The sequence below is a fragment of the Pantherophis guttatus genome, chromosome 3, assembly GCF_059756535.1.
Source record: "Pantherophis guttatus breed Tessera chromosome 3, ASM5975653v1, whole genome shotgun sequence".
NCBI lineage: Eukaryota > Metazoa > Chordata > Lepidosauria > Squamata > Colubridae > Pantherophis > Pantherophis guttatus.
The window spans coordinates 178,275,918-178,292,000 of record NC_142065.1 but is presented as its reverse complement, the minus strand read 5'-3'; the positions used below and the strand labels follow the sequence as shown (position 1 = coordinate 178,292,000).

Genomic DNA, 16,083 nt, shown 5'->3' with positions numbered 1-16,083 from the left:
CCCATGTACTGTAGATTGCATTGCAATAGTCCAGGTGAGAGGTGACCAGGGCTTGAGTAACTGAGCCCATGAAGTCATGTTCCAGGTGCACAAACAGGAACTGTGGAAAAGCCACCTGCTCTTTGAGCAGGACAATGTGAGTCCAAGAGAATTTCTAGGTTGCAAACTGGATCTGAAAAGGGTAGTGCAACCTCATCCAAAACTAAAAATGACAAAACATTCAGATCCTGAGTGTTGCAATATTTTCAGGATCAGACTCAATAAAGATAATAGAAGTTAGAGCTTTAAATATATTTCTTTTTAATTATGATAGGCATTCTATATTCACTGAATATTCAAGGTAGAAGCTACGAGAATGGTGAGGGTGGCTCCTTATATATACAAGGGGTGGAGCTAGGAATGGGAGTGGTAAGTTATGAATACATTAAAGTCCAAAGAATAAGTTAACCTCTGATGTTCCATATATACATTATTTACACATTGGAGAATAAGGCATTTACATCTGACAAATCCCCCTCTAAATGCCGGTTCGTTACACAACACCAATTACATTCTGATTCAGGACAATATAATACATATAATTTAGAAGTTAAATATTTGTGTTGTTTAGAAGGTAAGGGTTTTGTTAATATGTCAGCTAATTGTTCAGAAGTATCGCAATGTATTGCTTTAATGAATCCGTCTTGAGACAGTTGTCTCACATGCTTAAACTTTATATCAATATGCCTGGACCTTTGTCCAATTGCATCGGATCTGGATATTTCAATGGCCGCTTTATTGTCTTCATGCATAATAAATGGTAAGGTGGGTTTCTTCCAAACATCAGTGATCAGATCATTGAACCATACAAGGTTATTTGCAGCTTTGGACAAACAAACATATTCCGCTTCTGTAGTAGAAGTGGCTACTAGTTCTTGTTTACCAGTATACCAGTAAACTGGACAATCATTCAATAGAAAAACATAACCAGAAGTACTCTTTCTGCATGATGTATCACCAGCCCAATCTGCATCAGCATAACAAGTAATTTTTGGTTCTCTGTCATTATTGGGTTCCAACATTAAACAAAAATCTAATGTACCCTTCAGATATCTTAGAATTCTTTTGACAGCTTCCCAATGATACAAGGTTGGTTTACTAACATATCTTGACAATAGATTGAGAGGTAATGCAATATCTGGCCTAGTCCAATTAGATATATAAAGGAGTGAACCTATAACTGATCTGTAAAATGTGTTGTCTTTAAACTCAGGGGAAGATTCATCAGTGTTTCTAAGAAAATCAGTTTGCATAGGGGTGTCACAGGTTTTAGCATTATTTAAGTTACATTTGTTTAGGAGTTCGATGATTTTATCTTTCTGTGTAAGTTTGAATCCCCTTTTAGTTTTGTTAATTTGCACACCAAGGTATTTATTCACTTTACCCAGAGATTTCAGTGAGAAGTGTTCATTTAACTTATTTACAAAGATTTCCCTGCTCTCTTTATGCTTTCCAATGTATAAAATATCGTCCACGTAAATTAATACAAATTCAATATGATCATTACTCTTTTTTACAAAGAAACAGTTATCAGCAGTGGTGGCGTTGAAATCCATGGTCTTAAGTACTTTTACCAAGCAATCGTACCATCTTTTGCCGGATTGCTTTAATCCGTACAGACTCTTATTTAATAACCAAATTTCGTTCTTATTAGTGTATTGACTGTGTGGTGCTCTTACATATATTTCCTTATCTAATTTTGCATGTAAGTATGCGGTCTGTATGTCATATTGGAATACGTCCAGATTGAGTGCAGATGCTACTACAAGGGCTGTTTTGACACTCTCTGTTCTCACTGTGGGTGAATATGTATCAGTATAGTCTTCTGGATATTTTTGTGCATAGCCTTGTGCAACTAGTCTAGCCTTGTATAAGGTATTGCCTCCTTCTAAGTTCTTAATTTTATAAATCCACCTGGTACCTATAATTGTTTTATCCTTAGGTGCGATCGCAGGTGTGAATACATTTAATCCTTGTAAACTTTCCATCTCTTTTTCCATAGCTAGTTCCCATTTTTCTCTTTCTTCATGTGGAAGTTTCAATACTTCTTCATATGTATTAGGTGTTATTTGTTCTCCATTCATATGCATTATGTAATCTTTGTATTTATTTGGTATTTGGTTTCTATTGTTTCTAATAGTTCTTTCAGGCTTGCTATGGTTATCATGCAAATATCTAGCTTCCTTTTTTGTTAATGTGTCTGTCTTTATTTTATGCTGACTATTAGTCCAAGTTTTGGTTTTGTTCTTACTTTTGTTAATATTTTGATTTTCTGTTGTTCCTTCCTCGCAAGATATCGTATCTTTACATTTATTAGGAAATATTTCATTAAGGTGCAATTTTGACCAATTGGCCTGTTCATGGAACACAGCTGTTCTGGATACTATAAATTTGTTATTACTATCAATAAATCTGTACCCTTTGGTTCCAGTTTCGTATCCCATGAATCTTAATCTCCTGGATACGTTTTCTCCCTTTCTCCTCAATTGTTTAGGTATGTGTACGTCTGCAGTGACTCCAAATATGTGCATGTGTGATAATTTGGGTTTTCTATTGTACATCACCTCATATGGTGTCTTATTCACAATACTGGACCAGGTTCTATTTTGAGTGTAATTCGAATAATGTAATGCCTCTGACCAAAATTGTTTGCCTAAACCAGCATCCTCTAATGTGCACCTAATCATGGTTTGTAGTGTGGAATTTTTCCTCTCTGCAACTCCATTTTGAAATGCAGAAAAAGGATTGGACGTGAAATGTAACATTCCTCTATCCTTTAACCATTGGGAGAATTCTTTAGACATGAACTCACATCCCCTATCTGTCATAATTTGCTTTATTCTGATATTATGTTGTATTTCTATACGTTTGTAGAATTCCTTAAATTTCTGAAATGTTTCATCCTTGTGCTTTAATGTGTAAACAAAACCATATCGGCTGTAGTCATCCACTATTGTTAGGAAGTAACGTTTTCTATAGGTAATTGAGGGACTTAATGGACCAACTAAGTCCATATGTACCAAATCAAAAATATTGTTAGTTGATCTGTTAGATTTTTTTGGTCTGGGACTGGTTTTTAGTTTGGTGGACTTACATACTGAGCATTCCAAATAATTTTCACAATTTTTTATTTTGACACCTTCTGCGTGTTCAGTCATTTTTTGTACTACAGGAAAGCTTGCATGTCCTAACTTCCTGTGTAAGATGTGAGCACACTCATCATGAATTGGTTTACCTATTTTTGGTTTCTTTTCCTTGTATGTGTTTTTGTGATCATGAGTTATTCTACACTCATCATTGTCACTGTTACTGACATTTTCATCATCTGCTTCAATACAATCTTCCATATTTGAATCAATGTTATGTAAACATCTTTCTTTAGTTATCAGATAGGGTAGACCTCCTTTTATCATTACAGTACCTACATTTGTTTTGTTCTTTTCTATAGTTGCTTTCCCCTTTGAGAAAACTATATTGATATCAGATTCTCTGCTTAATTTTATGGCACTTAGTATGTTGTGAGGTATTTCTGGGATTAATAATACCCCCTCTATTTTCCCTAGACCAGGCAAGGTCACATTTCCTTTGCCTAGTACTTGAACCTTTTCTTGATTAGCTACCTTTATCACAAACTTATCTTCTATAAATGAAGATAATATACTTTTGTTGTTGGTGGTGTGATTTGTTGCACCAGAATCAATAAGCCAATTGTTATTCTCATCCTGCTGTGTTCTGGTGCTGTCTTGTTTATTTAGCCCATTCAGTGACCCAGATTTCCTCTCTTTTGAATTTTCTCTACCCCCTCTACCTTCTTTGTAATTTGGTGGGCTTCTATATTTGTGTCTATCTGTGGAAGATTGTCTGTAATTATATTTGCTCCTATATTCTGGTCTATGTCTCTCTCTTGAGACTTTGGGGCAGTCTCTTCTACTATGTTCCCTGGATCCACAATTGTAGCATCTAAAGGCCTCATTATGTTTATCTTGAAAGACTACTTTCCTAAAAGGTTTGTGGTCTGTTTGGTTACTGGATCGATTTTTTCTTGAATTGTCTTCTGCTATCAATTTGTTAGATAGACTTTCTATGGATAAATATCCCAAATTAATGGTATCTAAGTGTGACATAAAGCTATCCCATGATGGATCAAGTGAATTGATAATAACACTTTTCATTGTTTGATCTGAAATCACTTCCCCCCTCAATTGTAGCTCAGCTCTTATTTTGTTTAGATTTATCAAATGCTCACTTATAGAAACCCCTGGTTTTACTCTAGAGGAAAAGAAATCCTTAGACATTCTTGTGGTTGTAGCTACGCTATCGCTGTGAAATAGATTAAACATGCATTGAATTATTTCTGATACAGTTAGGTTTGGTTTGATGCTATGATACATTGCAGGAGACACGCTAGATATTATTATGAAAAATGCTCTATGATGTAAACAATCTATTTTTAAAGTCCAAGGTCTTCTTGGAGGGCTAGTTATAAAGAATAGTAAATTTTCTTTCATGAAAATAACCTGAAGCTGTTGATACCACTCTTGTAAATTAATGCCATCAATTCTAAGTTTTGGGAAGTCACTGGGTAAGTTACCTACATTATTCTGTCCATTACTTACAACCTGGGGCAGTCCGTGATCTCTCAAGTGCAGGAAATTACAGAACGGCATTGGGATGCTTGCAATGAGTCTGCGCGGTTCTCTGGCCAGTTCAAGTCCTTCTGGGTCGTCTACGTAGTTTCGCACATGCGCGTTGTTCATTTCTTCTTTGGTGGCGTCGTGGAAGGTTCTCTCCCTTTCAGCTCTCTCGATCCGCTCCTCCTCAGATGAGTCGGTCTCTGGCTCGGTTTTTGGGGTTCTGGTGGTGGTGACGGTTCTTTTCTTCTTTTTGTGTGCGTTGGTATTCGATTTTGTCTGTGGTGTAGGGCGAAATCGGCATGGCTCTCTGGGCTCGGGCGTCGTCGCTTTCGAAGTCAGGATGGGAGCGTGCAGGTCTTGAGTCGCCGGTTTGATTTCTTGCTTCTTCGTAGATGTCTTGGTAATTTTCAGTCTTGGCCCAAAAGCAGCAAAAAGCGTTTTCATTGCTGATTTTACTTGAGATTTTGTTAAATCGTCTTCACTTTCTGATTTTGGATCATCTGAAGAGTTTGAGACTTCTTTCTCACTTTCTTCGTCTGATAGTGTTTTTCGCGCCAGAAATTTTGAACTGAGCGTTTTGATTGGCTCTGCTCCATTCTCTTTTGAAGTTCGTTGAAACCAAGATGGCTGCCATTCAAAATTTCGCGCGGGATCACATCTTTTCTTTTTAACAACTATTTTCTCAGTAGTCATCTCACTTACGATTTTTTGATCTTTGGGTTTTTCTTTAATGACGTTTTTCTCTCTCGCTGCTCCGCTGTTCTTCAGCATCTCCTGGAGGTCCGCGATGAGACTTTCATCATTCTTTTGGCTTTTTAGTATCTTTAATATCTCTGACCTGAGTTCGTTATTTTCTATTTCGATTTCTTTCTGGTCATTATTTTCACTCATTAGTTCTTCTTCTTCAGTGGTGTATTCTTCGGATTCTCTCGAAATCGCATTGGTGGATTCGTTGATCATCTCTTGATCAGTTTCTATTTCTTTGCTGTAGGCCCTGGTGTTGGGCCTATCTTTCTTGGACATTTTTAATTACTTATTGAGTCAATTAACCATCCTCTGCTACCAGCTTGTTGCAATATTTTCAGGATCAGACTCAATAAAGATAATAGAAGTTAGAGCTTTAAATATATTTCTTTTTAATTATGATAGGCATTCTATATTCACTGAATATTCAAGGTAGAAGCTACGAGAATGGTGAGGGTGGCTCCTTATATATACAAGGGGTGGAGCTAGGAATGGGAGTGGTAAGTTATGAATACATTAAAGTCCAAAGAATAAGTTAACCTCTGATGTTCCATATATACATTATTTACACATTGGAGAATAAGGCATTTACATCTGACACTGAGGCTCCATGCACCCAAAGCCACTCAGTCTTGTTATCCCTCATCTAGATCCCTACAGCCTCCAGGCATTGTGAGAGGACAGAGACAGCATCATGTGGCAGGGAATCAAGTGCCTTCCTTTAATTAATCCAAGCTATGATCAAGTTGGTCTTCCTTCTTTTTTTCCAAAATCATCTTGTCAGTTAGGAGCTGATATTTTGTTCCTCTGCTGTTGAAGAGTTTCCTTTCTGCTCAAGTGGAAAGAGCTTGTTTTCAACTGGATACTGTTGGACTGCAGCAATTACCACACCAGTTATTATTATTGTGGTTAGTTTCACAGTCAGCCAGATGTTTAGATTAAATTTGGCATTTTTATCTACACATTGATTCTTGTTATTATTACTGTTTGCAAATTCATTTGGAGAGTTTTGATATGAACAGGGTAGAAAGCTGAAACTAACAAACATCAATCTCATCCAATACATTTTAGAAGATTCTATGTACATAAGTTTTGATGGTATTTTTGGTACATACATACATACATACATACATACATACATGGTTTGACTTCTGTCTCTCTCTTTGTCTCTCTCTCTCTCTCTCCATGCACTCATAAACCCCAAAACTGGAGGCTTATCCCTGGTTACTTAGAAAAATGGTGATGGCATGCCGCCATTGTTGGCTGAATCTAGGTGATAATTCCATGGCCATATTTCACTTCCAGGACTAAGTTCCAGCCCTGGGCATCGCTATGTTTCTAGCTGTTTATTAGACATATGCATCACTCAACACTTGGCACTTGTTTGAAAGTTATTTTTAAAATGACAGTTTTCCTGATCACGTCTGGCATGTGAGGCCTAATCTTAGGGCAAAGCCATCTGTGCTGTTATTTGCTAATAGTTCATCACAGAATTGTAAGAGCAGTTTGCATCATAACTTTAGGCCAAATATCTACCACGTTTTACTCTAGCAAACTATATTCTGCAAAAGTTTTCTATTTACTTAGTACTTAGCATTTTTATTATATGACAAAAATGATAACTGATATGATGCATTATTTTGAATATGCAGAAACAAAGTGCCAACACAAAACTTACACAGAGTTGAAAGTCAGCCCTTCTAGACTTACTTCTGGCTTAATCCAGAATAAAGTAAAATGGTGAATTTAAAGAAAATGCTAATATTAAAATGCTAATATTCAGAAATTAAGATAAAAATAATTTTATTTGTCTACTTATTTACTCTAAATTTATGTATATAATGTATATGGCTGCCAATCTCACAGAAATGACTTTGGGTGACTCTGGGTGGCATAAGATCAAAAATTCAACATTTAAAAACAATAGTCTATGATGCGTAAGATAAATGATACATTCCAATCCCAAAATCCCATTCATAGCTGAGGTTGTCCAAACTCCTAAGGAAACCTAGGAGCCTTACAAAAAGCTGATAGGATACAGATGGCCCAATTCCCTGGGGGGGCGGATTTTCCAGAGGACAGACTCTGCCAGGATAAGGCAGAAACCCTTGGTCCAAGAAGAAGATATTGTTTAATATGGCGTTTTTCTAAAAAACAAAAACAAAAAAACCCCAAACAAACAAACCCTGAACAACTTTAAAATGTGTGGACCTCAACTCCCAGAATTCCCACAAATTCCATCTGGGGAATTCTGGGAGTTGAAGTCCACACACCTTGAAGTTGCTCAGGTTGAGAAATATTGGTTTAATGGAAGGGATGTGAAGCATGACCTAGACCTAGGAGGGTGAGCAAAAATAATGGGATTTTAATGACTATGTTGCATTTAATTGTATCTAATTTTGATGACCACATAGTACCAGTGTTTTTGGTTAATATAGATTAAAGAAATTATTTTACTATTTTAAACAATATAATCACATTCAGTTAATGCATTTGCCAAATTCTGCAACAAACAATATGATTATCAATAGGACCATAGAGGTCCTTTGCCTCTAACCTGTCTTAACATTTCTGTTTTAGGATTTTCAGACTTTGTGTGGTTTTATTAAAATAAAATTGTCAGGTTCCTGAATAGTTAAGGAAGCTGGACTGTGACTATTTGGCTATGTTTGTTCATTGAGCACTAGGAATGTCAGTGAACCAGTGTAGCCAATCAAATGGAGGCTATGATCACATTATACATTGAACAAATGCACAGCAGTATTAGCCATGATAACTAATCGCTACAGGCAATATCACTTGATCAGATGTGAGAATGAATGGCATGGGAGATTTGGCAGGCCCTGTTATACCGTTCTGATAAGCTGTCCAGATTTATGTGTTGTGTCATTGCTAGAGGCATAACAGTGAACTAGATGAACCATCTTCTGACATAATCTTGGCTGTTTTTATGCTTGTAAAATATTTTTCATGCCTGTATATTACATTACATTTTTGTAATAACCTTTGAGAAATTTAGTCATAGAACACATGGGTGACTGTGAGGAACAAAGGCGGGAGGGGGGAATGAATGATGGCATGTGTGTAATGACATAATCATGCAAATGCTACACCTCTGTATTTGCATCAGATGTGAGACTAACCATCTGGGAAAGGTTGCCTCTTCGCACAGCCTTAGCCTCAGGCATAGCATCAGCCCACCTTAGGGAAAGTGGATAGTAGATGTTTTTTCCCTGCTAACATGGAATCCACCAATCAATACACCTTAAACAAGGCACAGTAGAGACCAGCTACTGAGAATGAGCAATTTATACTGGCATACTTTAGTGAGAATATAGAGAAGAGCTGCATGTCAGCAACAAAGAGGTCCAGCCTCCTCAGAATGATGAGAAGAAATAAAATCAACCATCCTTCAGGAAGGTGGGCAGTGAACCAACTGCCAAACCACAAGGCCCAAGGTGTGGATACTATCCCTGCAAAATGGCTGAGGCCTATGCCACCCATAACCATCATAGGCTTCTGACAGAAAATAAGGGAAACTAACACAGGGTTGGAAATGACAAGTGTTCATTCCATTGCCAGAAAGGCACTTCAGGGATTGCTCCAAGTATTGTACAATTGCCTTCATCCCTCACATTAGCATTATTTTCCTTAATATTGTACAACAACTGTCACCTAACTGTCCCATTGAAAGGGAAGTACCAGATGTTCAAGATGACTGGACAGAAAGTCCAGTTGCCTCTTGAAAAAAAGTACCTTTGAGACAACCATGACCTGCATGAATCTCCATATACATTTTTGTCTTTAGCTATTTAACCCCCAATATATAAAAAAGACAAGTGCTAGAAATATGGGGGATATTGGGCACCAAATCAGAGCCATATGTAAACCTACATTTCTCCTAAAATTCCATGAAAGAGGCATGAATTGCTTGATAAAAGCACTGGCCACAAACCTTTACAAAGCAATCTGGTTAAGTTAAATTCAGGTAATCCTTGCTTATTGACACTTGTTCAATGACCACTCAAAGCTACCATAGTGCTGAAAAATGAGACTTAGAACTGATCTTTTAAATTGTGGCTGTTGCAATGTTCCCGTAGTCATGATTGTGATTCAGGTGCTTGGCAACTAATGCTTATTTATGACAGTTGCAGCATCCTGGTCACGTCATCATTTTTTGTGATCTTCACTGCCAGCTTCTGACAAGCAAACTCTTGTCAGAAGCTGGCAAGAGGTTGCGAATCAAAGTTATGTGACATTGCACTTAACCATCATGGGTGATTTGCTTAATGACAGCAGCTAGAATGAACAAACTGACATAAGTGGGGCTTAGTCATGTGGTATTTCACTCTACAACCATGCTGGTTATCCATGGAGTTGCTGGTCCCAGTTGCAGTTGGTAAGTGAGGACTATCTGTACAATAATGTTTTTAATGTATCTGATTGTTATCAGATAAACACTATCTCTCTGGCCCCCATTACAGTAATGTGTGTGTGAGAGAGTAATAGCACCTTTTATTCTAAGACAAATGTTAATCTTTTGTTAAGAGGGACTATAAACTGAAGAAAAACGATAAGGTTTCCTGCTAACTCTGTTACTCTGAAGAGGTGTGTGTGTAACTGAAGAGTGATGCATCTGTAGTATATGAATATCCCTGTATTTCTCCTGGACCTATGATCCTAGTTCTACTCCAATGCTCACCATAGCAATTAAAGTAACAAACTCAACCTACAGACTAATTTCCCCCCACCCATGTATGTTTCATTCCATTTTTATTACTTTTTTTACACTTTAGACATTTTTTTTACATTTATGATTAAAGCAACAGTGGGGAATGAAGGCTGCAATATATTTTTGATTAAACAGGTAAAGTATTAACATACTGCAATATGTTAGAGAGTTTCTGATTAAATGTTTAGAAAAGGCATCCCTTTTATTTTCCTTGTTTCTCTAACTGTGTATCTGACAGTTCTTTATTAATCCAGTTGGGTGGCAGATGTGATGATTTATTTCACATGAAATTATTTCTTATTGTCTTCATCCATTAAAATGTATAAAATTTAAAACATATTTTTCAATAGGTATATGCCACCAATAACATTGTGCATAGGAAAGAAAAAAAAAATCTCCTTCGAGCCGGAATCGAACCAGCGACCTAAGGATAACCAGCTTTAATTCATCTACAGTCCTCCGCTCTACCAGCTGAGCTATCGAAGGAACGAAAAGGTTGTTTTGAAAGAGATATATAAGCTGCCAAAATAGAGTAGACTTTATATTAACTATTCCCACATCGTTGTAACCACATTTGCAGAAAATGAATAAAGCACAGAAGCATTTATGATACAATTTTTACAACAATCAATGTAACTTGTTATATGGAAGAAACTCAAATCGAATCTAAAAGCTCACTGAACCAATACATTTTTATTATTTTAGATTTTTACAAGAAACAATTTCCCACGGAGGGCCAGTGGCGCAATGGATAACGCGTCTGACTACGGATCAGAAGATTGTAGGTTCGACTCCTGCCTGGCTCGGAAGATTTATTTTGCAAATGACGGGAGCCCTTTAGTGTTAATGTATATATATATTAAACAATATCCATGAAATTTTTTTTTTTCAAATCTGGTAAGGCAACGCTCGAATCTAGTTCAGAACAAACTTAACACATCATTAGTGCGCTGGGTCTAGATTTTCCTCTTTCCAGGAGTCGACTCCTGAATTACTTTATTTTACATGTACAAACGGCATAGCTCAAATCAGATTGTTTTCCATTGCAATCGCATAAAATAAATTAGATATAATTTTGTTTTATGTTTAGAGACTTTAGCTGTTAATTGTTTTGAAAAGACCCTGGAACAGATAAGAAACATGGGACATGCAAGCCAGCCATTTCGCTTTGAGCTCATATAAGCGCTTCGATTCTAGCGGATTTATCATCTCCTTTAAAAATATGTATTAAAAATACGCTCGCTTTTTTTGTCCCTTTCTCTTATCAATCCCACAGTCCGGGGCTCTCCGCGCTTTCCTAGCTGTCTCCTGACACGCTCTCCCATTTTGGAGTTGTAGAAACACTAAGCCACTGATTTCCATCAAAGAAGCCGGGACATTTTCGAAGCACGCGATCTTCAGCGCCATCTTGCGATCTCACCGTCTCTCTCAAGCAAACTCTACTCACGCTCTTTACACTCAGTAGCAAAAAACGCCGTACTGTGTCCCTTCGATAGCTCAGCTGGTAGAGCGGAGGACTGTAGAGTTACTCAGACTGAAATCCTTAGGTCGCTGGTTCGATTCCGGCTCGAAGGAGGCCTTTTATTCTAGAATTTATTCTTTGTCACTACTTCTGAAGTTGCCATTCACGCTTTGAGAGGAAACAAAAAAAAAATTAAGACCTTGTTTTGGATTCGCTGAGGATTTCGGTGGGAAACAAAAAAGGCGTTAGGAATAAATAAGTCACTTTTGCTGCCATTACTTTAATAAAGCGAAACTAAGTTTACTGTCAAACGGAGTTTCATTTGAGAAGGAGCTTCTCGGGAAAACAGCGAACTGCTAAATTTATAGTAGTGGCACACTGTGATACTACGCGGAACTCACAAACTTGGGTGTGTGTGTGTGAATTAAAGCACAACTGAAATAATAAACAGAAAATCCTAATTGGCATAAAGCAGTTTCAGATTTATTTTTTTCTTTCCACCCCTTGCTCTGTTGTTCTTGCATGATTCTTCATATTTCTTTGGGGTGACGGCAATAATCTGTTAAAGCAACCCCTGCATCCGCGCCATGCAGAAGAGTTAGTTGCTGTGGCACAAATTTCGGCTCAAATCAGTGCCGTTTAAAGCTGGGTTCATAGCAAAGCAAAGCAAAAAAAAAAATCCATGGTGGGAAAAGATAGCTTAAAGTTGGAGCATTTTTGTTACTTTAGGAACTGAATTGAAGGAAAATGCAATGTTTAGATAAGGCGCATTTTGCTAAGCATCTAACTATTATTATGACCGCCTGTACTTTGGTGGCTCGTGTCCATGCATCAGTTGTGTGGATTGCAAACAAGCCTGAGGAAGATGCACTGTGCGCCCCCACATCCACACCCAAAGAGTCGAGGGGTAGGAAGGGAGAGGAAGAAGAGGAAGAAATCCGAAGCGGGGTGGGGAAAACCATTCATAAGAAATATATGTAATGAACATACATTTAAACCAAAATACCTTGTTGTACCCTTTTATTGCAGACAAAAGAGCTATGTTTTCATTTTAAAAGAACTGAAAGAGAGAGATACTGAAAACAAGAAGAACTGATAGAGCGGAAAAAGTGCTCAGTTTGGCAGAGAACGAGGAAGGGAGAAAACCGGATTAACATCTTGCATTGGAGAGGCTGGGCAATTGCTCCATACAAGGATAGAAACAACACAAAAGGCAACAATGAAAGAAGGAGTGGGGAGAGGGTCATAAACATTGAAATGGGGACTAGATTGTAAAAAGATTGAACAAGGATTTAGCAGAATCTGAAATTAATGTGATAAATGGGAAAATAGTAAATACATGTGGAGTTAATTATATTTAATATTTCAAATTATTCCATTATTTTCTGGTTTTATCCTAGATATATGGCTTCTTAGGAGAATAGTCTTCTAGGTGCTTGAAATACCAAACTATATCTTAAGCCAAAATTGCCCCCTTTAAAAAGACACAGTAGTGGTAGATGAAGAAGTCATAGTAGAAAAAAATGATACTGTTCTGGAAATTAGAAAAACAAGATTTTTTTCATGAAAAAAGTGGATACATAGATCTTATATGGAATTTTTATTCAAGTAATATATTGGTCAGCAAAGTGAAATGCAGTATACAAAGTACATTTTGAATTGACTACCAACAATATCTACACATGTAATCAAGATTATATTACTGTACATTTTTCATTTTACAGGATTTGTTTTATATTCCTTGTCCTACTAGCCATGTAATGAAAAGCAAATGCTATATTGTCAAATGGCTAATAAATATTGTATGACTTTAGGTTATCTAAAATGGAATACATTTGTTCTTGTATAGATTGTAGGTCTAGATGTTTATTCAGACATCACTAGACTAGTCTTTGATATCCTGGCTTTTTTCCTGCTATATTTTTCTATCATTCTTTCAAATTATTAACTTTCTAGCTTAATTATGTCCATGATTGTTTGGATGTAAAATCCAAGAAATGCATTAAGATTTTATTTCTCAGTAAATATGCATCCCACAGGGCAATAGCCATGATTGGATTTGCATTCATCAACTGGAAAACTTGTTCTTTTCCATAAGCACAACTCAGTTCATATCCCATGCTGTTTCTACAACATAGTCTTTACTACAAAACTGAACTCTGCTTGAAATCTTTCAGTTAAACCATTCTCAAGACTGTTTCTATGTATACACAATATAAGTTTTATAAAATGAGATTGTTTGAATTCACTTTCCATGGAGTAGGATGTTTAGAGTTGGTCTTACTATTTTTGTACAGATTCATATTGTTAACAGTTTGCTTTACTGTCCTTCTGATAAAAAAAAGATATAGCATTCCAAAGACTGGGGACTGATTTCCAGCCATTGTTAATCTCTCCTTGATTAAGTAAAAGCATAACAATAATAATTGATATGCAAAAGTTAAATCCAAACTGCATGCACAAAATATTGCTTTAAAGTTCAAATCTACCTAAATTTATCTGAAAATATATATCATTTAACCTTTAAATATAATTCTAAGAGTTAGATTACAAGATGGTATCAGAAGCCCAGATGTGGTATACAAATTATATTGGTTTTCAATTATTAGACATATACATGGTAAGTAAATAAGTTTAAAACTATTGAAATATAGATTTCTGGTTGTAGTGTATTTTGCAGTGAAGGAAACTTGAATATGTCAAATCGAAATCTGATGTATCAATGAATCACATATTCACTGAACAAAAGTAGAGTCATGGGCATTTCAGTTGCTGAAGAGGGATACAGTAACTTTTCAATTATTTATACCTACAGCATACCCAAATGCAAATTAATTTATTCCCTAACTCTGAGTTTTCTGCATTTCCAAGATAGTAGCAGAACTGTGCAATAATCTTCCATGGACAAAACAAACCTATTAACATTACATATTGTTTTATACATGTATTCTCCGGGGAAAACAATCTACTGAAGAAATAGTAAGAAAAGCAGTATTGCTTTTAAGAAAAACTATATAGGTGAAGAAGCACACTAAGATCAAAATAATTGTAACACTGCAGAGAAAAGTAAGGATGTCAGTCATTTTCAACACTTCTAGGACTTGAGAAGAAGCAGTACTATAACAACTTTAATGATTTTAAATTCACTAGGGACCACATGAAAGTACCCAGAATATTAGGGACTTTTTTACATACTATCAGAAGAGCATGTTGTATATCATATGTTTCTAGCAATATTGGAAGTGCATGTATTTTAAAAATAGTTTGTTCCTACTATGTTTATAGTATTCATGCACGCAACAACACAGTTTTGGAAACAATATTATGGTAGAGCATCTTCTCAGATTTAGGGCTCAAGTCAATTTGATGGTACATGGTGGGCACAGTGTCCTAATGTCTTTCATGTTCTAACAATACTTTACAATCCAGAAGTTGTCGTTTATACTCCTTCAAATTCTAAAAGCTGCTGATTTATGATTCTGTGCGATAGCTGCGATGACTGTCACCAATAAGCTGGGTTTTCTCAGTTGTATTTGTTGGCTGAAGCAGAACTGGAGCTTCCCCATCTAAAACAGCAAGAATCAAGAATTAATATCTCCATCTTCCATTCTTATTAACAAACATAGGTGGTAAGAAATTACTTCTATTTGGCAATACACAACTATTCCTAAATAACATGCAAACTACTGCCTTCCAAATACATTGGACTATATCCTCAGTATAGTCCTCAGTAAACCATATTTATCCAGGGTTTTTTTCTAACACATTTTGGGGAGGGCACCAAGTTGGGGAAGATCACTCTTTATCCAGTTTCCCCTTAAATCAGCCATGCTTAAGTCTTACTAAAAAGATCTAAGTATATGCTTACGTTTCTCTGTTCAATTGACAAGTGCTTTAACTACATATTATTGTGAAAATTTATCTAGTTTTAAGAAGTGAAAAGCTTCAGAGCTAGAATTCTTATTTTTCTATGAAAGATCACTTCCTGTCCATCACTTCTTGTTTCCTGTCCATTCCCATTTCCAGCATAGACTTCTCTTTAATTCCTTTTGTACTTTCTTTGTTCCTACCCAACTCAATTAACACATTCTGATCCTCTTTCAAAATCCTATGCTCCACAGTACAGGAAAATCCTTCAGCCTACTAAATATCATTATATAATTGCACTACCTCCAAATTGGCTATATGCTTATTTTCACAGAAGATGAAGTACTGTTATTTAAAATAACAATATAGAACTAGGCAGAATAGGCAAGATTTGAGAGCACTAAATACAAGGAATTTCACAATTATGGTTTGAGTCACCTGGTAAAAAGTATACCTATCTAAAAGAAAGCTATTCCTGGGAATTCAGAAGGATTTGAACTTGGACATTTAGGAGTAGGAATAGGCATTTATGATGTGCTCCAGTCTAACTAGAACTATTGAATTCCTTTGCCAAAAGAATAATGGCACAGATTCCCAGTTTTGTG

At 36.3% G+C, this 16,083-nt stretch overlaps 1 protein-coding gene and 3 non-coding genes across 5 annotated transcripts in view; 2 read left to right on the top strand and 2 right to left on the bottom strand.

The window, feature by feature from the left end:
• Positions 1-10,545: 10,545 nt before the first annotated feature.
• TRNAY-GUA (transfer RNA tyrosine (anticodon GUA)) lies at positions 10,546-10,635 on the bottom strand. Its single transcript is given in 2 exon segments — positions 10,546-10,581; positions 10,599-10,635. It is a non-coding gene; the product is annotated as a tRNA-Tyr (tRNA).
• A 247-nt stretch (positions 10,636-10,882) lies between these two features.
• On the top strand, positions 10,883-10,955 carry TRNAR-ACG (transfer RNA arginine (anticodon ACG)). Its single transcript has one exon. It is a non-coding gene; the product is annotated as a tRNA-Arg (tRNA).
• Positions 10,956-11,635: 680 nt separating this feature from the next.
• TRNAY-GUA (transfer RNA tyrosine (anticodon GUA)) lies at positions 11,636-11,724 on the top strand. Its single transcript is given in 2 exon segments — positions 11,636-11,672; positions 11,689-11,724. It is a non-coding gene; the product is annotated as a tRNA-Tyr (tRNA).
• A 1,474-nt stretch (positions 11,725-13,198) lies between these two features.
• DNAJC5B (DnaJ heat shock protein family (Hsp40) member C5 beta) overlaps positions 13,199-16,083 on the bottom strand; it is a 44,987-nt gene continuing 42,102 nt past the window's right edge. For both annotated transcript variants that reach the window (XM_034429880.3, XM_060681958.2), the window contains one exon: positions 13,199-15,177. In XM_034429880.3, coding sequence (XP_034285771.1) covers positions 15,083-15,177 — 95 coding nt within the window. In that variant the 3' untranslated portion in view covers positions 13,199-15,082. The remainder of the gene's footprint in view (positions 15,178-16,083) is intronic.